Source organism: Pseudophryne corroboree, chromosome 2 (genome assembly GCF_028390025.1).
Source record: "Pseudophryne corroboree isolate aPseCor3 chromosome 2, aPseCor3.hap2, whole genome shotgun sequence".
In the NCBI taxonomy this organism is placed as follows: domain Eukaryota; kingdom Metazoa; phylum Chordata; class Amphibia; order Anura; family Myobatrachidae; genus Pseudophryne; species Pseudophryne corroboree.
This window is the reverse complement of record NC_086445.1, coordinates 847,402,284-847,429,481: the sequence shown is the minus strand read 5'-3', so window position 1 is coordinate 847,429,481 and position 27,198 is coordinate 847,402,284. Positions and strand designations below refer to the sequence as shown.

At 43.6% G+C, this 27,198-nt stretch overlaps 1 protein-coding gene across 1 annotated transcript in view; it reads right to left on the bottom strand.

Annotated features, from left to right (window-relative positions):
* MOSPD2 (motile sperm domain containing 2) overlaps positions 1 to 27,198 on the bottom strand; it is a 200,850-nt gene that overhangs the window by 59,210 nt on the left and 114,442 nt on the right. The window contains exons 6-9 of the mRNA XM_063955784.1: positions 24,019 to 24,079; positions 23,116 to 23,154; positions 5,693 to 5,817; positions 3,143 to 3,319 (exon numbers count right to left, since the gene is read on the bottom strand). Of these exons, the coding sequence (XP_063811854.1) occupies positions 3,143 to 3,319; positions 5,693 to 5,817; positions 23,116 to 23,154; positions 24,019 to 24,079 (402 nt within the window). The remainder of the gene's footprint in view (positions 1 to 3,142; positions 3,320 to 5,692; positions 5,818 to 23,115; positions 23,155 to 24,018; positions 24,080 to 27,198) is intronic.

The following is a 27,198-nucleotide window of genomic DNA, read 5'->3' as shown; positions in this document are numbered from 1 at the left end:
CAATGGCTGGCACCTGGGGGCGGTGCTTGTACGTCGCGTTAACATGCTGCTGCTGCTGTCTTTCCTGCGCTCACTATGTATGTACTGTTATCACAATGTACTGTTATGTGTTCTCCTATTCTCTCCTATATATTTGGCTACTGTGTTCTCCTATTCTCTACTATATATTTGGCCAGTATGTTCTCCTATTCTCATCTATGCTTCTCCTATATATTTGGCCAGGTCTGTAACTTGACTCCGCCCAGCGTTGTGACTCAACCCATCTTTAGCAATGTGTCACAAAGTCACAGATCTGTCCTAATATATAGGAGATACCTACCTCCATCCCACCCACAGCCGCCCCTCCACCACCTACGGACCCCCTCCACCATCCACTGCACCCACTACACCTACACCTCCCCCACCTAACCACCCAATGAACCCCAGCCCCTCACCCGCCCTCGTGACTACCGGACCCCCAAACACCACCCGCAAGCACACACACCCCTTACCCACCTACAATGCTTCCGGAACCCCTCCCACATCCACGAGAGCCTTGCACCGACCCCTCCCCCACCCCCTCCAATGCTACCCCACCCACATTGCATCCAGACCCCATCCACCACCCCCACTCCCCTGCCTCTCCCCCACCCACAACACCTCCCGCCCCCCTCTCCCATCCGCACCCCCCCCCCCCCCCCCTTCCATCCACAGACACCCTCCCCCATACGCGGTCACCCCTGCTCCCGTTATATTCTGTACATCGTGCCCTGCAGCCACTGTTCACATCCACTAAAGGGCCTACGCCCCCTTCATCATCGAATGCACTTTCATCGTGCACTATTTACCCACTCACACAACTACGTGCAGGGGTTACGGGGGCGTAGCACCGTCCAACGGTGTGAAGAGCGCCCGCAGGGCACGATGAATCACCTAGTATATATATATATATATATATATATATATAAATAAACACACACACACAAATATAGATAGATTGTAGATTTCTGACACTTGTATATCTGTGTGCATGTCTCTGAATCTGTATACGAAGTGCTAAAATGTAGCAGCCGCAGCTTTTTTCCAAGTTCTGTTCTGCTCCATATTCAGACTCACACACAGTATCTCACGCTGCATGGCATATTGAGGCTAGATGTAGGAGGATGGTATTTTCTCCACAGCTGTGAAAATTCCACAATAACAAATATACAAAGTGTATGGTTATACAAAGGTGTTATACAAACAGACGAGTGTCATAGTGTACTCAGCCATGACAGGAACTTGTATTTTATCTAAAAATAGTTGGTTTACTCTTTAATGAGCAATGCAACACTCCCCAATTGTCTGCGTATGGCACCTGCCAATGTCAGCTTTACTATGTATAACATTTGTCACATAGGGGCCGATTCCAGGACGGATGCACAGTGGCTGTTGTTGTGGGCAACCGTGGAAGCCTGATTTACTGCCATATGCTAGTGTGAGAATCCGTAGGGCTAATGTGGGGCGGGTTTGTGTGTCTGCAAGGCATAACGGCCCAGTGATTTTACGCAGAATCTTCAACAGTAATCACTAGTACCAGCACTTGTATCATCAGCCCCATGCAAGGTGCAAGAGATCCGTCAGAAACAGGCTTCCCTTCCCAGTATGACTCAGATATACACGGAACTCTTGATACAATCCCCCGATACAAGGCCATTCTGTGCGCTCGCATGGCTGCTGCCCCGGAACGCCCAATTACATGGAAAGACAGATGCGTCTGAGTTGTGCATGAATCTGTGCATGCTCTGTATCCAAACACTTGCGGTTTGTGTTCGTGCACATAGATACGTTTAATCGGAATCAGCACCAAAACTATTTTGTTAATCCTATCAGTGTTACTATTAACAGAGGCCAATGCTGCAGTGGACCCGTGGTCAGGTCTGAATCAAGATCAATGTCTGATTGAAGTTAAAATTACCATAAATGACTACACTGCCTTTCCCATATCAGGTACCCACAGGAATGTTCAAAGTTTTTGAATACAAAAATATAAGCGTAAAATACTGTATTATACAGAAATTATGAGTAATGTACAATCCACGAAAGTGGAAACACAAATGGCACAAATGCTCTCTTGCGACGTCATCAGGGGTAGCCAGGGCTCCTGTTATGTGAGCTATAATAGTGGTTCTCACCAGAGGTGCTGCTCCTTGAATTCTGATCTGCGCTCAGGTGTTGGGTAATGGATGATCTCATTACCAACAAGTTCTATGCAGAACTTTTGTTGCCGTATAACTTTTATGATTTAGCGCATTCCCCCCATTCTCTGGAAAAAGCAGGGTGATACTGCCTGACAATCAATAGACAATAACTACTAAGGGGCCACATCATTTGAAAGAGGGGATTCCTCTTTCAAATGAGGCTAGCAATGAAGTGAAGCCAAACATGATGGTCTTGCCTTTGTCTTCTTTATGTCTTGTGCAGTGTGGAAGTTAGATTGTATAGAAATTAGACTGTAGACTTTCAGACCTTTCCATAACCTTTTGATTCCTCCTACTCTGTAGTAATTTCAACCGGGAGCTTAGTAATTATTTTAAAAACGTAACTTGTAGCCTTGCAGTGCTAAGGATGAGTGTGACTCATCCTCAGTATTTCTAAAGTAGATTCTGAATTCTGAAGACAAGCCAGCACTAAAGGGTTGAACATTTCTGCTCTTTAGCAATTACATCAAGGTCCTAATGAGCTGAAGCCATTAGGAAAGATATATAAAGAATAGATATGTTGAGGTGAAATAAACCAGCCATTGGTTTTGTAAATTCTTGATCTTGTGCTATTGTAGGGTTATAATCTATAAAACATAAAGACATTTGTTGTCAGCACTATAACTAAACCAAATCTGTGTCTATCTAGCAAATAAAACATGTGATCCCTTGACGATGGGCTGCAAGCCTCAAAATGTTTTACTGGGTAGATACACACAGATTTGTAGTACAGGGATACTCAACCTGTACTAGTAATATCTCGAACAATAAAAGTCTTCCTGTTATGAATACATATATGGCATTAATATTGCCAGGCAACTGGTACCATATACAATATGGGTAAAACGGAGAACAAGCATATTTTTCTGTTTTATAATCTATAGAGTAGACAAGGCAAAAACAAATCCACCTAAGAAAAATACCTTTTTAGGCTTCAGAGTGTTCTCGTCAGTTGCAAACGAATCCACAGTGTCTCTTGTGTCTGCTTCACTTTCCTCTTTACTTTCTAGTTCATCCTCAATTGTTATCGGCCCATTCTCACACATCGGGGTTTGGAAATCATCATCTGGTAATGGGGGGTAACTATATTTGAAAGGATCCTAAAATGTAAAGAAAAAAATATATAATAAATCATTTTGTCAGTACACTTAGGGTGGAATTCTGTAAGTTGCTGTAATTTACCGCAGGCTGATTGATCCCCCAGGGCAATCCAGTTAGCCTCAAAAGCAGACAACACTGCACTAATCAGAGATTTTTTGGGGACCTCAACTAGCATAATTTTTTGATTGTGAACTTACCACTGATTGTAAATGCCTGAAAATCTATAATTTTACAGGCTCAATAAATGGGCTTTCATTTTATATCCTGAAGGTAAAAAGTGCAAAAAAGCTTTGGGCTACCACCATTAGCCACACCCATTGGCCCATCTAGTCTGCCCTAAACAGATGAATACCTACACACTTACACACTAGGGTTAATTATTGTCGGGAATGCCCAGAGGAAACCCGCACATGCACGGGGAGAATGTATAAACTCCACACACTCGGGGCCATGGTGGGAATTGAGCTCATGACCTCAGTGCTTTGAGGCAGTAATGCTAACCATTACACCGACCATACTGTCAATCAATCAATCAATCAATCAATCAATCAAGTGTTAGTGTAGCCTATGTTGTCTATGTTTTACTGCAATAATCTTCAGGTAACTGTATGCTTAATCATTGTCAAATAAAGGTTAAAAGCATTCCTGTACCTATAATTACTTTGTACGAGCAAATTGCTGGTCTTCAGCAAGCAGTGAAATGCACAATCATTCATATTATATTTACAGCTGAGTGTTGAAAAGTGAACGGTCTTGTGGTGACATGCATAAAGATGAATGATGGATTAGACTTACTGTATTTTTAATAAAGTATGCAGGGGGTCATAGTGTTCAAACAAAAAGCATCAAAATGAACATTAAAGGCTTTAGATGTAATTTCAGCTTTCACACATTATTTCCAGATTGTCAATGCCCTCTCAGTTGGAGATAAGAGAGCCAGAAAACAAATCTGATATATGATCATTATGGGGCAGCTTGGCTTAGGTGACAAAATTATTACAGGCTACATATTACATTTTATATATCCACCAAAGGGCATTTCCCTACACTAGGAAGCACTAGATGTGGGCACTGAACACGTGTGTCATCATTCTCTTGTAGGCTAGAGAACCAGATAACGTACGCAAAGGATGATGGGTCTGCAGACGAGTTGCTCTCAGTCAAACCATTTCACTAAACTGAAAAAGACGGCCTGGACAGTTACTCCAGCCATGATTCAACTAATAAAATTTATATTAACTGAAATTATTCGGCAATAAATAAGCATGCCTGTATTGTTTTAATAATAACATGAATTAGAAAAATAAATAAATAAATATATATATATATATATATATATATATATATATATATACACACACACACACACACACACACACACACACACATAGATATATACAGAATAGGTAGGTTCAGCACTCTCCACTTGAGTAGTTAAATGTCTGCGTGCCCTTGCAAAGAAAATACAAAGTCCAAATGTGTGTGAGTGGAGGCCCCCTCACACAGGCACGGCACTGTAGCACTTAAAAAATGATTAAGGTTTATGTATCATAAGACATATTTATACGTCTTCCTGATGACAGGACGATGTGCCCTAAAACATTGAAGGTTTAAACCCTAATAATTTTTCAAGTGCTGCAGTGCCGTGCCTGTGTGTGGGGCTTCCACTCACACACATTTGGACTATATATATATATATATATATATATATATATATATACACATATATATATATATATATATATATATATATATATACACATATATATACATATATATATATACATGCATGCAACAAAGTTGGTGATACTTCAGTGGACTATTCAACAGAGCTGACCAAATTGCTGTTAGAGGTTATAAGTTTAATTAGCAAGTGGTCACAGGTGCTGCATTCATTCATATATGAGCTTTTATAAGTCTGGCTGATAGTTTAAAGCCTATCTGATTAGTTAAAAACTACACAAATAATTTTCCTAATACCCTTTAATTAAATAAGTCTTATAAGGGGACTGCTGTGCACAGCTGTTTACCAAAAGTCTTCTATATGGCATTTATACAGATTTATTACATATCTTAAAATGGGCTGGTCAGCAGAATATATTTTGAGTAGCAGAAAAAGAAGATCAGTACATATGTTTTGTGTGTGTGGAAAGCCGAATTATCGATGTTTAGTTAGTGTGGGAAATGTTATTTTAAGAAGCTAGTTAATCGTGAATTTCAAGAAAAGGCTTGGCTTCTTAATCTCCATTATAAAGGACAGTTATAATAGTAATTTTACAGACATAATGTTTTGCTTATTCAGTGACTGAAGGAATTAAGAATTTTTAAATTCACTTACAATAAAATACACAAATGACTTCTGTACAACTTACTGTTCCTCCCATGTGTGGCGGTAAGTACTCGGCACTAACATAGTCATGAATTTCACTCCGGTTCACAAATTTCAGCATATTTATGGCTTCTGGACCCAGCCAGCCTTTCACAATTTTAAATGCAGCTAATAAGAAAATGAAGGAAACACTTATTTTCACATTTATACAACATTACGAATCGAAGAAAAAGCATTTTCACATCCTTAATTCTATGCTGAGCCAGGTTGTCTCCAGCTGAAAAGCAACTGGCTAAACAGTGAATAAGATAGCTCTAAAACGTTTGCACATGAGAATCCCTCATAAATCGTCAGCTTTGTGTGATGTGTAGAGGGAGGTCTATTTTCTGCATTAAAAAATAAGATTTTACTCACCGGTAAATCTATTTCTCGTAGTCCGTAGTGGATGCTGGGAACTCCGTAAGGACCATGGGGAATAGCGGCTCCGCAGGAGACTGGGCACAACTAAAGAAAGCTTTAGGACTACCTGGTGTGCACTGGCTCCTCCCTCTATGACCCTCCTCCAGACTTCAGTTAGGATACTGTGCCCGGAAGAGCCGACACAATAAGGAAAGGATTTTGAATCCCGGGTAAGACTCATACCAGCCACACCAATCACACCGTATAACTCGTGATACTATACCCAGTTAACAGTATGAAATATAACTGAGCCTCTCAACAGATGGCTCAACAATAACCCTTTAGTTAAACAATAACTATATACAAGTATTGCAGACAATCAGCACTTGGGACGGGCGCCCAGCATCCACTATGGACTACGAGAAATAGATTTACCGGTGAGTAAAATCTTATTTTCTCTGACGTCCTAGTGGATGCTGGGAACTCCGTAAGGACCATGGGGATTATACCAAAGCTCCCAAACGGGCGGGAGAGTGCGGATGACTCTGCAGCACCGAATGAGCGAACTCTAGGTCCTCCTCGGCCAGGGTATCAAACTTGTAGAATTTAGCAAATGTGTTTGACCCCGGCCAAGTAGCTGCTCGGCAAAGTTGTAAAGCCGAGACCCCTCGGGCAGCCGCCCAAGAAGAGCCCACCTTCCTCGTGGAATGGGCTTTTACCGATTTAGGATGCGGCAGTCCAGCCGCAGAATGTGCAAGTTGAATCGTGCTACAGATCCAGCGAGCAATAGTCTGCTTTGAAGCAGGCGCACCCAACTTGTTGGGCGCATGCAGGATAAATAGCGAGTCAGTCTTTCTGACTCCAGCTGTCCTGGAAACATAGATTTTTAGGGCCCGGACTACGTCCAGCAACTTGGAGTCCTCCAAGTCACGAGTAGCCGCAGGCACCACAATAGGCTGGTTCAAATGAAACGCTGAAACCACCTTTGGGAGAAATTGGGGACGAGTCCTCAATTCCGCCCTATCCATATGGAAAATCAGATAAGGGCTTTTACAAGACAAAGCCGCCAATTCTGACACACGCCTGGCCGAAGCCAAGGCCAACAGCATAACCACTTTCCACGTGAGATATTTTAGTTCCACGGTTTTAAGTGGTTCAAACCAATGCGACTTTAGGAAATCCAACACCACGTTGAGATCCCAAGGCGCCACTGGGGGCACAAAAGGGGGCTGCATATGCAGCACTCCCTTAACAAATGTCTGAACTTCAGGTAGTGAAGCCAGTTCTTTTTGGAAGAAAATCGATAGAGCCGAAATCTGGACCTTAATGGAACCCAATTTTAGGCCCATAGTCACCCCTGACTGTAGGAAGTGCAGAAATCGACCTAGCTGAAATTCCTCCGTTGGGGCCTTCCTGGCCTCACACCACGCAACATATTTCCGCCATATGCGGTGATAATGGTTTGCGGTCACTTCTTTCCTAGCTTTAATAAGCGTAGGGATAACTTCCTCCGGAATGCCCTTTTCCTTCAGGATCCGGCGTTCAACCGCCATGCCGTCAAACGCAGCCGCGGTAAGTCTTGGAACAGACAGGGTCCCTGCTGCAACAGGTCCTGTCTGAGCGGCAGAGGCCATGGGTCCTCTGAGATCATTTCTTGAAGTTCTGGGTACCAAGCTCTTCTTGGCCAATCCGGAACAATGAGTATAGTTCTTACTCCTCTCCTTCTTATTAGTCTCAGTACCTTGGGTATGAGAGGCAGAGGAGGGAACACATACACCGACCGGTACACCCACGGTGTTACCAGAGCGTCCACAGCTATCGCCTGAGGGTCCCTTGACCTGGCGCAATATCTTTTTAGCTTTTTGTTGAGGTGGGACGCCATCATGTCCACCTGTGGCCTTTCCCACCGGTGTACAATCATTTGGAAGACTTCTGGATGAAGTCCCCACTCTCCCGGGTGGAGGTCGTGTCTGCTGAGAAAGTCTGCTTCCCAGTTGTCCACTCCGGGAATGAACACTGCTGACAGTGCTAACACATGATTTTCCGCCCATCGGAGAATCATTGTAGCTTCTGCCATTGCCATCCTGCTTCTTGTGCCGCCCTGTCTGTTTACATGGGCGACCGCCGTGATGTTGTCTGACTGGATCAGCACCGGCTGGTGTTGAAGCAGGGGTCTTGCCTGACTTAGGGCATTGTAAATGGCCCTTAGTTCCAGAATATTTATGTGTAGGGAAGTCTCCTGACTTGTCCATAGTCCCTGGAAGTTTCTTCCCTGTGTGACTGCCCACCAACCTCGAAGGCTGGCATCCGTGGTCACCAGGACCCAGTCCTGTATGCCGAATCTGCGGCCCTCTAGAAGATGAGCACTCTGCAGCCACCACAACAGCGACACCCTGGTCCTTGGAGACAGGGTTATCAGCCGATGCATCTGAAGATGCGATCCGGACCACTTGTCCAACAGATCCCACTGAAAGATCCTTGCATGGAACCTTCCGAATGGAATTGCTTCGTAAGAAGCCACCATCTTTCCCAGGACTCGCGTGCAGTGGTGCACCGACACCTGTTTTGGTTTTAGGAGGTCTCTGACTAGAGGAGACAACTCATTGGCCTTCTCCTCCGGGAGAAATACTTTTTTCTGTTCTGTGTCCAGAACCATCCCCAGGAACAGTAGACGCGTTGTAGGAACCAGCTGCGACTTTGGAATATTCAGGATCCAGCCGTGCTGTTGTAGCACTTCCCGAGCTAGTGCTACACCGATCAACAACTGTTCCCTGGACCTCGCCTTTATAAGGAGATCGTCCAAGTACGGGATAATTAAAACTCCCTTTCTCCGAAGGAGTATCATCATTTCGGCCATTACCTTGGTAAATACCCTCGGTGCCATGGACAGACCAAACGGCAACGTCTGGAATTGATAATGACAGTCCTGTACCACAAATCTGAAGTACTCCTGGTGAGGAGGGTAAATGGGGACATGCAGGTAAGCATCCTTGATGTCCAGTGATACCATGGAATCCCCCTCGTCCAGGCTTGCAATCACCGCCCTGAGCGATTCCATCTTGAACTTGAACCTTCTTATATAAAAGTGTTCAAGGATTTTAAATTTAAAATGGGTCTCACCGAACCGTCCGGTTTCGGTACCACAAACATTGTGGAATAGTAACCCCGTCCTTGTTGAAGGAGGGGTACCTTGATTATCACCTGCTGAGAATACAGCTTGTGAATCGCCTCCAGCACTGCCTCCCTGTCCGGGGGAGCTGTCGGCAAGGCAGATTTGAGGAAACGGCGAGGGGGAGACGTCTCGAATTCCAGCTTGTACCCCTGAGATACTACTTGTAGAATCCAGGGATCAACCCATGAGCGAGCCCACTGGTCGCTGAAGTTCTTGAGACAGGCCCCCACCGTATCTGGCTCCGCCTGTGGAGCCCCAACGTCATGCGGTGGACTTAGAGGAAGCGGGGGAGGACTTTTGTTCCTAGGAACTGGCTGTACGCTGCAGCTTTTTCCCTCTACCTCTGCCTCTGGGCAGAAAGGACGCGCCTCTAACCCGCTTGCCTTTCTGGGGCCGAAAGGACTGTACCTGATAATACGGTGCTTTCTTTGGCTGTGAGGGAACATGGGGTAAAAATGCTGACTTCCCAGCTGTCGCTGTGGAAACGAGGTCTGAGAGACCATCCCCAAACAACTCCTCACCCTTGTAAGGCAATACTTCCATGTGCCTTTTAGAATCTGCATCTCCTGTCCACTGCCGAGTCCACAATCCTCTCCTGGCAGAAATGGACATTGCGTTTATTTTAGATGCCAGCCGGCAAATATCCCTCTGTGCATCTCTCATGTACAAGACAGCGTCTTTAATATGCTCTACGGTTAGCAATATAGTGTCCCTGTCTAGGGTATCAATGTTTTCCGACAGGGAATCTGACCACGCAGCTGCAGCACTGCACATCCATGCTGAAGCAATAGCCGGTCTCAGTATAATACCTGAGTGTGTATATACAGACTTCAGGATAGCCTCCTGCTTTCTATCTGCAGGCTCCTTTAGGGCGGCCGTGTCCGGAGACGGTAGTGCCACCTTTTTTGACAGACGTGTGAGCGCTTTATCCACCCTAGGGGATGTCTCCCAACTTCATTTAATTCATCAGATGGGGGAAAAACCACTGGTAGTTTTTTCTCCCCAAACATAATACCCTTTTTTGTGGTACCTGGGGTAATATCAGAAATATGCAACACATTTTTCATTGCCGTAATCATGTAACGGGTGGCTCTATTGGAATGTACACTAGTCTCATCATCGTCGACACTGGAGTCAGTATCCGTGTCGACATCTGTGTCTGCCATCTGAGGTAGCGGGCGTTTTAGAGCCCCTGATGGCTTTAGAGACGTCTGGGCAGGCACAGGCTGAGAAGCCGGCTGTCCCACATCTGCTATGCCGTCAAACCTTTTATGTAAGGAGTCGACACTGTCGCGTAATTCCTTCCACATAACCATCCACTCAGGTGTCGACCCCGCAGGGGGTGACATCACATTTATCGGCACCTGCTCCGCCTCCACATAAGCCTCCTCATCAAACATGTCGACACAGCCGTACCGACACACCGCACACACACAGGGAATGCTCTGACTGAGGACAGGACCCCACAAAGTCCTTTGGGGAGACAGAGAGAGAGTATGCCAGCACACACCAGAGCGCTATATATAATGTAGGGATTCACACTATACATACAGTGATTTTTCCCTTATAGCTGCTATTAATATACAGATACTGCGCCTAAATTTAGTGCCCCCCCTCTCTTTTTTACCCTATGAAGTCTGAAAACTGCAGGGGAGAGCCTTGGGAGCGTCCTTCCAGCGGAGCTGTGAGAGGAAACGGCGCCAGTGTGCTGAGGGAGATAGCCCCGCCCCTTTCTCGGCGGGCTTCTCCCGCTTTTTTATGGAATATATGGCAGGGGATTTTACACATATATAGTCTTAATGACTATATTATGTGTTCTTTTGCCAGTAAGGTACTCTTATTGCAGCCCCAGGGCGCCCCCCCCCCCCCCCCCCCCCCAGCGCCCTGCACCCATCAGTGACCGGAGTGTGTGGTGTGCATGGGGAGCAATGGCGCACAGCTGCAGTGCTGTGCGCTACCTTAATGAAGACCGAAGTCTTCTGCCGCCGATTTTCAGGAACATCTTCTTGCTTCTGGCTTTGCAAGGGGGACAGCGGCGCGGCTCCGGGACCGGACGACCGAGGCTGGGCCTGTGTTCGATCCCTCTGGAGCTAATGGTGTCCAGTAGCCTAAGAAGCCCAAGCTAGCTGCAAGCAGGTAGGTCCGCTTCTCTCCCCTAAGTCCCTCGTAGCAGTGAGTCTGTTGCCAGCAGATCTCACTGAAAATAAAAAACCTAAATATAACTTTCTTTTCTAAGAGCTCAGGAGAGCCCCTAGTGTGCATCCAGCTCAGCCGGGCACAAAGTTCTAACTGAGGTCTGGAGGAGGGTCATAGAGGGAGGAGCCAGTGCACACCAGGTAGTCCTAAAGCTTTCTTTAGTTGTGCCCAGTCTCCTGCGGAGCCGCTATTCCCCATGGTCCTTACGGAGTTCCCAGCATCCACTAGGACGTCAGAGAAAAGATATTATGACTGTGCCTACATGATATATGTTACTGCTCATACAAACAGTCATGCTGAAAGCTTTGGGGCAGTACCAGAATGCCAGTATACCTACACAAGCACCGGCATTCATAGCTCTCTAAGGGGTACATTTACTAAGCAGTGATAAGAGCGGAGAAGTGAGCCAGTGGAGAAATTTCCCCGTCAACCAATCAGCAGCTCTGTATCATTTTACAGTATGCAAATTATAGATGTTACTTCAGTGCTGATTGGTTGCCATGTGCACTTCTCCGCTCTTATCACTGCTTAGTAAATGTACCCCTAAATGTTCAATACTGACATGAAATGAATAGGGAACGCTCCACCCTGGTCACACAGATGTGTATCCTAGAGAGTTGAAAAGTCCCTACATATACACATTAGAACAAGCATTTAAATAGTTTATCTGGCTTCATGGCAATGAAACATGTACTAACATTATAAATGGAACAACACAGTGCAGGTTCTTTTCTGCTGTTTTCCCTGTATATGAAACTGTCTGGTTAATGTACGTCTATTTGCTCTACACAAAACTCACCACATGCATACACCTTTGAAAAATGGACATAATCATAAGACTAGACTCTTTACATCCATGTATTCCTGCAGGGCAGACAAGGTACAGTACACACCACCAGTCAGTCTGGTGCTATTAAAATATTAATCCTATATTAATGAGATAGACTGCACATGCCAGTCAGGCAATCTGGAACACATTAGTGACTTACTTCAGCATATATTAGATTAAACCAAGTCATTATTACAGGTCTAGAGACAAACAAGTTGAGCAGTTTACATACATTATATCTCAAATATCAGATATTATGTTGAATAATATACTATGGATTTGATTAACATACTCTATTACTGAATGCATACATGTTTATTGAGATATACAATTGCTATTATATGATCTGGCTGTAATGAATTGGAAAGGACTCGACCATACAATGAATTTTGTATATTAGTTTTATTCAGCCTGTTTGCTATTAATGTGGCTTAATAAAGAGACCATGGTTTCCTCTCCCCATGCCATTGTTTAGAAACTGTGTGCATCTTCAGTGTGATACTTTTCAGATGTTGTGTGTGGGGAGTTGTACTGTGCCACCAACAACCAGTCCTGGTCTGTGCCACTTGTTTGATTAAACATACAGGTCAAGCCATGGATAGGTCTGTAAAAAAACATTCTCCTCTATTATTTTTTATTTGATTATCATGCATAGGAAAAAAGTAATTAAGTTTATGAGCTTTGTTTTCCATGGACGTGTCTCTAACAATACAATTTTGCTGCACTACTTTGACAGGAGCCACGTCTCAATATATTGTGTTGTTGTGAGACCCTGCTGTTTCCACAAGCCATGTTATGTGAGGGCATTCGCATTCCCCTGGTGTCTCCATTCTGCTCCATACACTGCCCCAGTTACATTAATGCACTACTTCATGGCAACCATTACTTCTGGGATTATATCACATTCCCCCATTATAGGCAGAAAGTTTTTTTTTACCAGAGAGACCGTCCACCTTAGGTATATAACCTTGCTCTTCCTCACTTGCCATTTCTCCTGTTTCCTAGCTAGACAGTGTAGTAAGTTTGTTGCTTTCTGTACCCAACGAATGCACCTTTGTGAAGCCGTGGTCTGTAGTAAGGGTGAAAACCCAACGAGAAACTGGTTCACGGTGGTGTATTGTGGAGGTAGCGCTGTTGGTGCTGAGCTAGGCGGTCAGTTGCTGGTTGCTCCCTCCAGAGGAGTCCCTGGCCATTGCTACCTGTGGTACCGGCTCTGTGTGCAGCTGGTACGGCCCGTAAGTGCTGGTGAAACGCGACCGTCTCTGCAGGCATTGTGTGGATGATCTATGCAAGTGCTTGGCTGCATCAAAGGGCTTTAAAGATGGCTTTCAAACATGCACAGGAGCTTATGGAGCAGCTTCCATGTCCTCCGCTCAACTTAGGAAGCTCTTTGGTGTTCCTTTACTGCCTGTTCAGCCTCCAGACTCAGCATGGCTAGAGCCTTCACCCCAATAGTTAGCAGGTGCCCAGGCTAGGTAAGTCCTCATAAAGGGCACATTATTCCTATGAGAGTGTTAGCTAGGGTACGTTAGTAATTCTATAGTCAAATCTGCAGTGTGTTTCTATTCACAGAAAATTCTATTCCTGTCTGTTTTTGGTGGAGTATGCTACAAGGGGTTCAGAACTATACTGGATCTCAGAGAATGAAACAAATATGTAAACATAATAAAATTTCACATGGAGACCTTGAAAATTATTCTAAGTACAAGAAGGAATTGTCTGGTCTTTTCATGTTTCGGTCAGCAAGAAGAACAGAAAATACTTGATATTCAACATACAAGGAAAACATTTCCAGTTTAGCAGTCTTCCTTTCGGTATGACAACTTCTCCAAGGATGTTTGCAAAGGTTATTATGACTCTTACAGCCTACCTGAAAAGACAAGGGATAGCAATTTGGCCCTACCTGGACGACTTGCTGATTTCAGGAAAATCAGAAGTGGTGAAGGATGCCTTAGGCCAGTGGTTCTCTAACGTTTTTGAACCGCGGAGCACTAGAGTAACATAATTTTTTTCACAGCACCCCCAGGCAAAAGTTTCTTATTGAGAATTTAGAAAGAAATCTTAAAATAAGAATTTACTTACCGATAATTCTATTTCTCGTAGTCCGTAGTGGATGCTGGGGACTCCGTCAGGACCATGGGGAATAGCGGGCTCCGCAGGAGACAGGGCACATCTAAAAAGCTTTTTAGGTCACATGGTGTGTACTGGCTCCTCCCCCCATGACCCTCCTCCAAGCCTCAGTTAGGTACTGTGCCCGGACGAGCGTACACAATAAGGAAGGATCTTGAATCCCGGGTAAGACTCATACCAGCCACACCAATCACACCGTACAACTTGTGATCTGAACCCAGTTAACAGTATGATAACAAAACGAAGTAGCCTCCGAAAAGATGGCTCACAACAATAGTAATAACCCGATTTTTGTAACAATAACTATGTACAAGCATTGCAGACAATCCGCACTTGGGATGGGCGCCCAGCATCCACTACGGACTACGAGAAATAGAATTATCGGTAAGTAAATTCTTATTTTCTCTAACGTCCTAGTGGATGCTGGGGACTCCGTCAGGACCATGGGGATTATACCAAAGCTCCCAAACGGGCGGGAGAGTGCGGATGACTCTGCAGCACCGAATGAGAGAACTCCAGGTCCTCCTTAGCCAGAGTATCAAAATTTGTAAAATTTTACAAACGTGTTCTCCCCTGACCACGTAGCTGCTCGGCAAAGTTGTAATGCCGAGACTCCTCGGGCAGCCGCCCAGGATGAGCCCACCTTCCTTGTGGAATGGGCATCTACATATTTCGTCTGTGGCAGGCCTGCCACAGAATGTGCAAGCTGAATTGTACTACAAATCCAGCGTGCAATAGACTGCTTAGAAGCATGAGCACCCAGCTTGTTGGGTGTATACAGTATAAACAGCAAGTCAGACTTTCTGACTCCAGCCGTCCTAACTATATATATATATATATATATATATATATATATATTTTTTAGGGCCCTGACCACGTCTAGTAACTTGGAGTCCTCCAAGTCCCTAGTAGCCGCAGGCACCACAAGAGGTTGTTTCAGGTGAAAACGCTGACACCCCTTTATGAAGAAACTGGAGACGAGTCCCAGTTCTGTCCCGTTCAAATGGAAAATTTTAATATGGGCTTTTGTAAGACAAAACCGCCCATTCTGACAATCGCCTGGCCGAGGCCAGGGCTAACAACATGGTCACTTCCCATGTGAGATATTTGTCAACAGCATGGTCACTTTCCATGTGAGATATTTCAAATCCACAGATTTGAGCGGTTCAAACCAATATGATTTTAAGAAATCCCAACACTATGTTGAGATCTCACGGTGCCCCTAGGGGCACAAAAAAGCTGTATATGCAATACATCCTTTACAATCTGGACTTCAGGAACTGAAGTCAATTCTTTCTGGAAGAAAATCTACAGGGCCGAAATTTAAATGTTAATGAACCCCAATTTGAGGTCCAAAACACTCCTGTTTTCAGGAAGTGTAGAAATCGACCTAGTTGAATTTCCGTCGTGGAGCCTTCCTGGCCTCACCCACGCAACATATTTTCACCACATGTGGTGATGACGTTGTGCGGTCACCTCCTTCCTGGCTTTGACCAAGGTAGGTATGACCTCTTATGGAATGCCTTTTCCCCTCAGGATCCGGCATTCAACCGCCATGCCGTCAAACGCAGCCGCGGTAAGTCTTGGAATAGACATGGTACTTGCTGAATCAAGTCCCTTCTTAGCTCCCCAGGCCCTTAGTCCTCTGTGAGCATTTCTCGAAGTTCCGGGTACCAAGTCCCTCTTGGCCAATCCGGAGCCACTAGTATAGTTCATACTCCTCTATGTCTTATAATTCTCAATACCCTGGTTATGAGAAACAGAGGAGGGAACACATACACAGACTGGTACACCCCCGGTGTTACCAGAACATCCACAGCTATCGCCTGAAGGTCTCATGACCTGGCGGAATACCTGTCCCGTTTTTTGTTCGGGCGGGACGCCATCATGTCCACCTTTGGTCTTTGCCAACGGTCCACAATCATGTTGAAAAACTTCCCTATGAAGTTTCCACTCTCCCGGGTGGAGGTCATGCCTGCTGAGGAAGTCTGCTTCCCAGTCGTCCACTCCCGGAAAGAACACTGCTGACAGTGCTATCACATAATTTTCCGCCTAGCGAAAAATCCTTGCAGTTTTCACTGCCCTCCTGCTTCTTGTGCCGCCCTTCTGTTTACGTGGGCGACTGCCGTGATGTTATCCCACTGGATCAATACCGGTTGACCTTGAAGCAGAGGTCTAGCTAAGTTTAGAGCATTATAAATTTGCTCTAAGCTTATTTATGCGGAGAGAATTCTCCAGACTTAATCACACTTCCCTGGAAATTTTTTCCCTGTGTGACTGTTCCCCAGCCTCTCAGGCTGGCCTCCGTGGTCACCGGCATCCAATCCTGAATGCCGAATCTGCGGCCCTCTAGAAGATGAGCACTCTGTAATCACCACAGGAGAGACACCCTTTTCCTTGGATATAGGGTTATCCGCTGATGCATCTGAGGATGCGATCCGGACCATTTGTCCAGCAGATCCCACTGAAGAGTTCTTGCGGGAAATCTGCCGAATGGAATTGCTTCGTAATAAGCCACCATTTTTACCAGGACTCTTGTGCAATGATGCACTGACACTTTTCCTGGTTTTAGGAGGATCCCGATTAGCTCGGATAACTCCCTGGTTTTCTCCACTGGGAGAAACACGTTTTTCTGGACTGTGTCCAGAATCTTCCCTAGGAACAGTAGACGTGTCGTCGGAAAAAGCTGCGATTTTGGAATATTTAGAATCCACTCGTGCTGTCGTAGAACTACTTAAGATAGTGCTACTCCGACCTCCAACTGTTCTCTGGACCTTGCCCTTATCAGGAAAGCGTCCATGTTTCTTTTAAGAAAAATCCTCATTCCGGCCATTACCTTGGTAAAGACCCGGGGCGCCGTGGACAATCCAAACGGCAGCGTCTGAACTGATAGTGACAGTTCTGTACCAGGAACCTGAAGTACCCTTGGTGAGAAGGGCAAATTTGGACCTGTAGGTAAACGTCCCTGATATCCAGTGACATCATATCGTCCCCTTCTTCCTGGTTCGCTATCACTGCTCCGAGTGACTCCATCTTGATTTGAACGCTTGTATGTAAGTGTTCAAATATTTCAGATCTCACCGAGCCGGTTGGCTTCAGTACCACAATATAGTGTGGAATACTACCCCCTTCCTTGTTGTAAGAAGGGTACTTTGATTATCACCTGCTGGGAATACAGCCTGTGAATTGTGTGAGGGGGAGACGTCTCGAATTTCCAATGTACACCTGGGATATTACATGTAGGATCCCGGAGTTCCCTTGCGAGTGTTGCTGAAACTCTTGAGATGACCCCCTACCGCACCTGAGTCCGCTTGTACGGCCCCAGCGTTATGCTGCGGACTTGGCAGAAGCCGTGAGGAGCTTCTGTTCCTGGGAATGAGCTGCTTGCTGCAGTCTTCTTCCCTTTCCTCTCCCCCTGGGCAGATATGACTGGCCTTCGCCCGCCTGCCCGTATGGGGACGAAAGGACTGAGACTGAAAAGACTGTGTCCTTTTCTGCCAATATGTGACTCGGGGTAACAAAAGGTGGATTTTTCAGCTGTTGCCATGGCCACCAGGTCCAATGGACCGCCCCTTTATACGGCAATACTTCCATATGCCGTCTGGAATCTGCCTCACCTGACCACTGTCGTGTCTTCGTCTGGCAGATATGTACATCACATTTACTCTTGATGCCAGAATGCAAATATGCCTCTGCGCATCACCCATATATAGAAATGCATCCTTAAAATGCTCTATAGACAATAAAATCCTGTCCCTGTCAAGGGTATCAAAATTTTCAGTCAGGAAATCCGACCAAGCCCCCTCAGCGCTGCACATCCAGGCTGAGGCGATTGCTGGTCGTAGTATAACACCAGTATGTGTGTATATACTGTTATGATATTTTCCAGCTTCCTATCAGCTGGCTCCTTGAGGGCGGCCGTATCTGGAAACGGTAACGCCATGTTTTTTTTTTTTTATAAGCGTGTGAGCGCCTTGTCCACCCTAAGGTGTGTTTTCCAACTCGCCCTTACTACTGGCGGGAAAAAGGGTATACCGCCCATAACTTTCTGTCGGAGGAACCCCACGTATCATCACACACTTCATTTAATTTATCTGATTCAGGCAAAACTACAAGTAGTTTATTCCCACCCTACAAAATACCCTTATTTGTGGTACTTGTGGTATCAGAAATACGTAACACCTCCTTCATTGCCCTTAACATGTAACTTGTGGCCCTAAAGGAAAAATACGTTTGTTTCTTCACCGTCGACACTGGGGTCAGTGTCCGTGTCAGTGTCTGTCGACCGACTGAGGTAAATGGGCGTTTTTACAAGCCCCTGACGGTGTCTGAGACGCCTGGACCGATACTAATTTGTCCGCCGGCTGTCTCATGTCGTCAACCGGCTTGCAGCGTGTTGACATTATCACGTAATTCCATAAGTAAGCCATCCATTCTGGTGTCGACTCCCTAGAGAGTGACATCACCATTACAGGCAATTTTCTCCGTCTCCTCACCAACATTTTCCTCATACATGTCGACACACACGTACCGACCTACAGCACACACATACAGGGAATGCTCTGATAGAGGACAGGACCCACTAGCCCTTTGGGGAGACAGAGGGAGAGTTTGCCAGCACACACCAAAAGCGCCATAATGTATATAACAACCCTAGAAGGTGTTGTTTCTATATATGGGCTCTTAATATATAATTATATCGCCAATTTATGCCCCCCTTCTCTTTAACCCTGTTTCTGTAGTGCAGGGGAGAGTGGGAGCCTTCCTCACCAGCGGAGCTGGTCAGGAAAATGGCGCTGAGTGCTGAGGAGAATAAGCTCCGCCCCTTTCACGGCGGGCTTTTCTCCCGGTTATTAGGAAAACTGGCCTGGGTTAAATACATACATATAGCCTTAATGGCTATATGTGATGTATTTATTTGCCAAATAGGTATTTATATTGCTGCCCAGGGCGCCCCCAGCAGCGCCCTGCACCCTCCGTGACCGTGTCAGTGAGCCGTGTAGCAACAATGGCGCACAGCTGCAGTGCTGTGCGCTACCTCTCTGAAGACTGTGAAGTCTTCTGCCGCCTGTTTCCGGACCTCCGTTCCGCCGTCTTTCTTCAGCGTCTGTAAGGGGGATCGGCGGCGCGGCTCCGGGACGAACCCCAGGCTGACCTGTGTTCCGACTCCCTCTGGAGCTCAGTGTCCAGTAGCCTAAAACTTCAATCCTCCTGCACGCAGGTGAGTTGCAAGTCTCTCCCCTAAGTCCCTCGTTGCAGTGATCCTGTCGCCAGCAGGAATCACTGATTAGAAACCTAAAAAAAAAAAACTTTACTAAACAGCTCCTTAAGAGAGCCATCCAGTTTGCACCCTTCTCGGACGGGCACAAAAACCTAACTGAGGCTTGGAGGAGGGTCATGGGGGGAGGAGCCAGTACACACCATGTGACCTAAAAAGCTTTTTAGATGTGCCCTGTCTCCTGCGGAGCCCGCTATTCCCCATGGTCCTGACGGAGTCCCCAGCATCCACTAGGACGTTAGAGAAATTAAGTAAATTATGTTTAGGTTCATTTGTGCGGTTAGGGACAGAATTCACTTATGTTTGTCCACATATTTTATGATTGGCAGCCACCAGCACTGGTTTTGCTTATTACATTGACAATAAACAGTTTGAATTTATCCTGGACCACCAACCTGAGGCACCCCTGCAAGTGTCCTGCGGCACCACAGGATGCCACGGCACACAGTTTGAGAACCACTGCCTTAGGCAAAACAATAAAGTTTTGTCACTTTCATGGTTGGATGATAAACTGGTAGAAGAGTCAGTTGAAGCCAGTACGATGTATACAATTTCTGGGAATGCATGTAGATACTCTACAATATACGATTACCCTGTCAAAAGAACGCAGCAGGAAAATTCAAGAATTAGCGGTATTGAAGAATGCGACAGAGTACCATTACAGTTAGCCCATAGTCTTCTTGGCATGAACAAGTCACAAAGGAATCTCTGTCCTGGTTTACAAGTGCCGATTTAAAAAGCAGGGGAATATCTCCATCAGAACCCCAAACTATGGTATTAACTGCATATATTTCAACAGGATGGAGTGCACACCTGTTGCAACAGGGAAAACAAGGATACTGGAACCCCCAGGAAAGGAAAGCATCTTAGAATTAGTGAGAAATGAGGGCAGTCTGGAGGGCAATAAATTGCTTCCACAGATAATTGGAAGGGAATCATCTAAACGTATTCTCGGACAACAAAGTGGTAGTGACCCATTTGAGTCTTCAAGGTGGCACGAATGGTTGGGTTTTTATGACGGAAGTACCAGAAATTATAGAGTGGATGGAACACCACCTAAAATCGGCTCTACATGTGTCAGGGAAAGTCAATATTTTGGCAGATTTCCTCAGCAGAAACCAGAGGAATAGGAGATAAATGTGCAAGTATTTCAAGCCATAGTGACATGGTTCAGGCATCTGGAGATAGACCTGACGGTGACACATCAGAACAAAAAAGTGCCTCAGTTTTTCTCTAGGTATCAACTGCCACAAACAAGCAAAGTAGACACATTCTCTCTAAAATAGAAATTTAAGCTGGGGTATGTGTTGCTACCATTTCCAATGATTGCTCGCACGTTGAAGAAAATCAGAGAGAAACGAGTGGACGTAACAGAATTGTTGCATCAGGGTCCATTATTCTATCCAAATCCTCAGACTCTCCATTTGACGGCGTAGAAATTGAATGCAAATTGTGGAGGCAGAAAGGCTTGTCTCATCAAGTACTGTAATTCAGCTTCTTATGCAGGCAAGGAAGAAAGTGTATTCACAGATATATTACAGAATTTCAAGGACTTCTATAACCTTTGCAGATTCTAAATTTTACGTTATGAATGTCAAAACATCCAATTCTGCAGTTTCTGCATAACTGCTTTGTAAAAGGTCTGGTAGTGTCAACCATAAAAGTTAAAATAGCAGTGTTAAGCATTCTTCTACATAGAAGATTGTCAGAATCTGGTAAAAAAAAAAAATCTGCAAAGCTTTGAAGAGAATCTGGCCACAAATGAGATCAATATTAACCCCATGGGACTTAAATTTGGTATTAAATGCATTGATGTTACCTCCATTTGAACCCCTGCAGGTGGTTTCCGTTAAACTGCTGGCTTGCAAAGTTGTATTTCTAATTGCCATCACTTCAGAAGAGTTAGTGAAATGCAGGCATTACGGGTGCAAGAATATTATCTGAATATTCTGCCGGACAGTCATTGGGCCAGATACAATAGCGCCCGACTTCGGCAACTATACGGAATGCCAAACTCAGAAGTTTTTTTTTAAAGGAGCAATCATGTACAAGGCTAATTATTTATATAACTGATTATTTTACAGTCTTCTTTTTTTCCCTCAACCAAAAAATGAGAGGGAAGAAAAGTTGCACAAGCTGGATGGTAAGAGCAATATTTGTCTATTTGGAAAGGGTAAAGGAATGTCTGAGAACAAAACATTTGTTTGTCCTGCTAGTAGGTGCAACAAAAGATTGTTCACCAACAAAACAAACCATTGCAAGGTGGATTAGAGAGGAAAGTCACGTTTGTATATGAGAAAAGTGGACTTGAAGTTCTAGAAAATTTTAATGCACACTCGACCAGGGCACGTTTAACTTCGTGGGCCAGGAAGGCGCAGCTGCCAGCGAATGACATCTGTGCAGCAGCAACCTGGCCATCTGTGCACACTTTTTCCAGTTATTACACTTTGGATGTTACAGACGTCCATTTTGGAAGCCAAGTCCTTGAAGTGGCACTGTTATGAATAAATACAGTGTTTTGCTAGTTGGCTGATTATTTGCCCTCCCTGTATATTGCTTTAAGTTATTCCACAAGTAATGACTGCCATGAAGTAGTGAGGAAGAAAAACAGCATATTATACTTATAATAATTCCATTTCTTCAAAAAACTTCATGGCAGCCTATAGTTTGCCCCTTTCTTATTGTGTTTTTCACTCTAGGACTGTATATGGGGAGAAACTCAAAAGACTAAGGGAGGAAGAGAAGGAACAAGGTTATATACTTAATGTTGGCGGTCTCCAGTAAAAGCTGGTAAAAATAAATAAAAAAAAACCTGTTTATAATAGGGGAATGGGATATAATCCCAGAAGTAATGGCCGCCATGAAGTATCTTGAAGAAACGTACAGTATAACTTGCTGTTTTTCTTGCGGCCGTTAGTATTCCGATGATCTGATTGGCTACAGGTTGCTCTGTCACCGCTCACTTCAAAATTAAAGTACATTCAGTGTGACAGAGAACTGATGCTGCACTCAATAATGAGCAACTAAAGTACCCTGAAGAGTAGGAAACTAAAGAGAAATATCACATACTGGCGTGTGTTTGGGGGGGGGGGGGGGGGAGCAGTGTTGCCCATAGGTGCAGTCTTCTGTATTTTCATGTCAAGATCATTTAAGATTTGCTCTAATGTGTCAAAGCCATACAACTGTAACTGGGACACACAACACAAATTTAATCAAACCTGATTCCCCATATGTCACATAGTTATACAAGGTCTATTTAGTAAATACTATGTGAGATGCATGTCTATCTATCATGAAGATAAAGCATAGCACGGGGAAATTCAAGACACACAGTAGCAGTGAACTAATTTAAGACTAAAGTTAATACAGGCTTGCGTGTTACAAGTTTCTGATGAAAGACAAGTGACAATCCAAACAAACCACACAACAGGGAAACACAGTGAAATGGAGATGGTAACTTACCATTCATTATCCACGGCATTTCAAAAATGACAATCTTTGCTGCAAAAGCACAGGAAACACATCATGAATAAATCACAGTAATTCTATCAAAATTTTCATGAATAAATATAAATGTAATGTTTGGGAGTGCACATCAAGGACAGAAACTAGCAACAGACGTGTTGAACGCTTAGTTAGAACACTCTGGAATATTTTAGTGCTATATTTATTATGAAATCCAAGGCCTAAAATATGACTTTGGCATAGCTACTTAAGAAAATATTTTGCCTTTAAAGGCATTTACAAGCAACAGTTTAATGGCAATCATTGCTTTTCACTGCTCATTGCTGTAACAAGATTGGGTGGGGAGGGTGCAAGAAAATGGTTACAGCCAATCATACAATATCATGGCAGTTGAACACCCCCTCTACACGTCAGACCTTGCCTTGACAAATAAATGCGAATAGCATTTAATACACACTTAGGGCAATGACTTGATTTATGAGGTTATGATTAGACCAATTAATCATGTGATGCCATAGTTATGAGAGATACAGTTTCCCCTAAGAACAGTAGGTCAAAAATAATTTCCATGTTAATTGAAAAGTATGATTTTACTTATAGCTACATGGACTAAAACTTAAAAATATCACTTAGATAATGTGGCCATTCCGTGAAAATGTTTTCTCTCAGTGACGCATTGACACTACTATCCGGCATCACTGCACTTTTAGCTATTAGATATAAAATAACTGAAGCGTAACACTTGTAATCAAATGATCTACTCTTGAAGTAGGTTTAGGTGTAAAGTTTTGTATTCAATATGTCCTTAGTTGGAATGTGTCACACAATAGTTGTGAACCCATGCACGTAGTGTTGTATTATGCATATGAACATGTCTTGAAGCTGACAGATGCTACTTACACAGGTATTTGGGGTAGTAGATCTTAAAACAGTTTATTACAAAACGAACAAAATCCATATCCTGAAATAGAGAAAGGATATTATTTGTTAGTAGGATGCAGGTGGAGATGATACACCACAAAACAAAACAAAAAATAAGCAGGGAACAATTACAATCTCACTTAAACCAGACTTTATTCTCACCATTTGTAATTTAAAGTAAATGGAGTACTGACTTTCTTGAACAAAAAAAAAACAGAGGGGGACAAACACATTATAAAACGTCTGAGTAATGAAGGCAACAAAGGGCTGTAACATGGTTATTAAATGGATAAGAAAATATAGTATATACCGGAAAAGCGTTTACACCCATACAACTCTATACTGTAGCCTCACATGCACTTTTTAAAGAGTTGTTTACAACTATTATTTTAATTTACTTTATTAAAAGCCATAAGAATCTATTTAATATTGTATTCATATTTCATCCATAACTGATTGGGGATCTCAGCTGTCCTCTAAATTGGTTATTGTGAGTCTCCTGCATTGTGACAGTAACTAGGCACTTATCACCTGACAGCATTAGCAACGTGAAGGATCCGTACCTGGTGCACTCTTATAGGAACTACAGATGTCTCCATCCTCATCCTACCTGCGGTTATTCGCAATCATCAGTTGTTTGGCGTGACTTGTGTGCCCACGAACAAGTGCATACGCTGCGTACGTACCCACGATTTCATAGTGCAAACTCTACCACGAAAGAGTCGCATGAGGGCGCAGCTAGTCGCAATGCATAAATAAATGCAACTTATTCTCGGCAAGGATGAGCATGGACAAATCTGTATCACTATCCCCATAGCTAGGACTGTTCTGGAGTTCCCAAGAGATTGAGTTAAGAGACAGGATATCAACTTGAACCACCAGGTTAACATTATTTACTGCAAATGTGTTCCAAGTGCTGGGCATCACCAATCCTGTAGTAGTGTGGCTTCGTACAATATTAATCATATGCCACAAGTAATTGTAGTGATCATTCTAGCACTTTCCTGCCTGGTGTGGCGCTGTCTGTTGTAATTCTTCTAACAGAGTCTGGTCAGTATCTCAGTGCTGAGATACAGGCCAGACGGTGTTAGAAGCACCAAAGCAGATAGTGAAACCCCAGGCAGTGAAGATGAACTGCATGGGTTTTGAAAGATTCAAGGTGCTGACATGAACACGAAGTACAAAGCATCCAATACTATTGTCAATGGATGTAGCAATGTCAACAGTAGTGGTATTGCACCTAAACAAACAGATAGAACAGTAATGCCCGTTTATCAGCCACTAATATTACTAATGCCCAATAACGTCAACTGTTACCAAGTAACACTTCAACAAAGCATAAACCCAAACTACAGAGTCAGGAACATCTCAGAAATTCTAGGTGGGTTTAAACAACCACCTAAGGCATTCTGCGGCAGATGTAGTAAGCCTTGAGGAGTGATAAAGTGGAGATAGAGAGATAAAGTACCAACCAATCAGTTCCTGACATTTTTCAAACACAGACTGTAACATGGCAGTTAGTAGCTGATTGGCTGGTACTTTATCGTCGTCCCTCCAATCCATGGCTTAGTACATAGACCCATTTATCTCTCTCAACTTTATCTCTCTACAAGGCTTAGTACATCTTGCCCTGTATGAGTAACCTGTACACTCCAACAGAACGGTGCCCCCAATGGACAATCTATGAAAAATTTCAGACTGTATGTTTTCAGCAAGTTTTGAAAGTGCATACTTTTATATAACACAAAATCTAACAAATAAATAAATAGACATCTATATTAAAAAAAAACCCAAGAAAAAAAAAAAACCTTCTAGCAACCAATTAGGTACAGTATATGCTTTGGTTTGTATTACTGTACTAAAACAAATAACACTGGATTGCTTGATGTGGGTCACAACTGCTCAGTTCCCGTGCCGTGGCTTTCATAAACGTCCCCCATATTGTTCTATATATTTTAAGCATAACGCCACTTCAGTTACTGCATCATGTCGGATTGCATAATGTTAAAATAAAGCTGAACTGCAAGAGCTGTCTGATAATAATGCATCACCATACACAGAAAGTATAACCAACTCCACAAGAAGAATGTCCTTGAGGCACTGTCCTTTTTATAAATATATTACTTCCACTTCACAACACAGAAGGGAAAAAAGAAATCACTATCTTTGCAAACGACAAACCCAGGAGGATTACAGATGCAAATTACCATTATCGGAGGAACAACCTTTTCTAATGAAACTACTTGCAATGAAAACCATGTTTAATCTCTTTTACATGTAATATGGGTTTGTTACTATGCAGAAAATACCATTAGCATGGAGAATGCGTTGCTGCATAAAATATATCCATTGTTACATTTTGCCAGAAAATAGTACCCAAAAGCAATGGATTCAACAACTCAAGCATTAAATTCTTTACCTTGTTATATATAAAGAGGAAAAAAAATACAAAACAGTAACAATGTACACTACACAGCTACTTCAGTATTCATCCAATTAAGTAAATCTTGGGCGAAATAAACTACACAACAGGAAATAGGGCATTCATTCAGTGGGAATGAATTCATATAGGGCAAAAAAAAAAAAAAAAAAAAACCCTGAAAATATTTCCATCAGATTTTTGATCTTCAAAAAGTACACACTTTGTTAAAGATTTGAAAGTGTTCCAAATCTTGATTTGTGTCAGGCTGACGCAAAGTATCTTTCTTACTATATTAGAAACCCTTTGAAGACAATGACAATTTGTTCATAAAGTGTGCTCTGATGTTGGTCCACTGAGAGAACAGACTGGCTTCTTAAACATAGCAGCATAGCACAGAACGATTACAAAAAAATAAAAAATAAATGGTTCTCAAAATGGTATAAAAATCTAAGAGGGTTAAAAAAAGATAGACCATTACTAAAATGAAACTAAACATTAAAATAAAGTTTGGTGTCAAGGATTTTAAATATTGGACGAAATTAAAAATACATTCAGGGGAAAAAAAAAAAAAAAAAAAGTTTTTTTTAAAGTCATATGCTATCATACTCCACTGCTTCTACTTTCCTGTTTCACTGTCAAGGACAGACTGAAGTCAGGAACTTGTAAAGAGGATGCTATCTTACCCTTGGTAAGGAATGCAGTTACATTGCCCTAACTAAAATTATTATTTTAACACT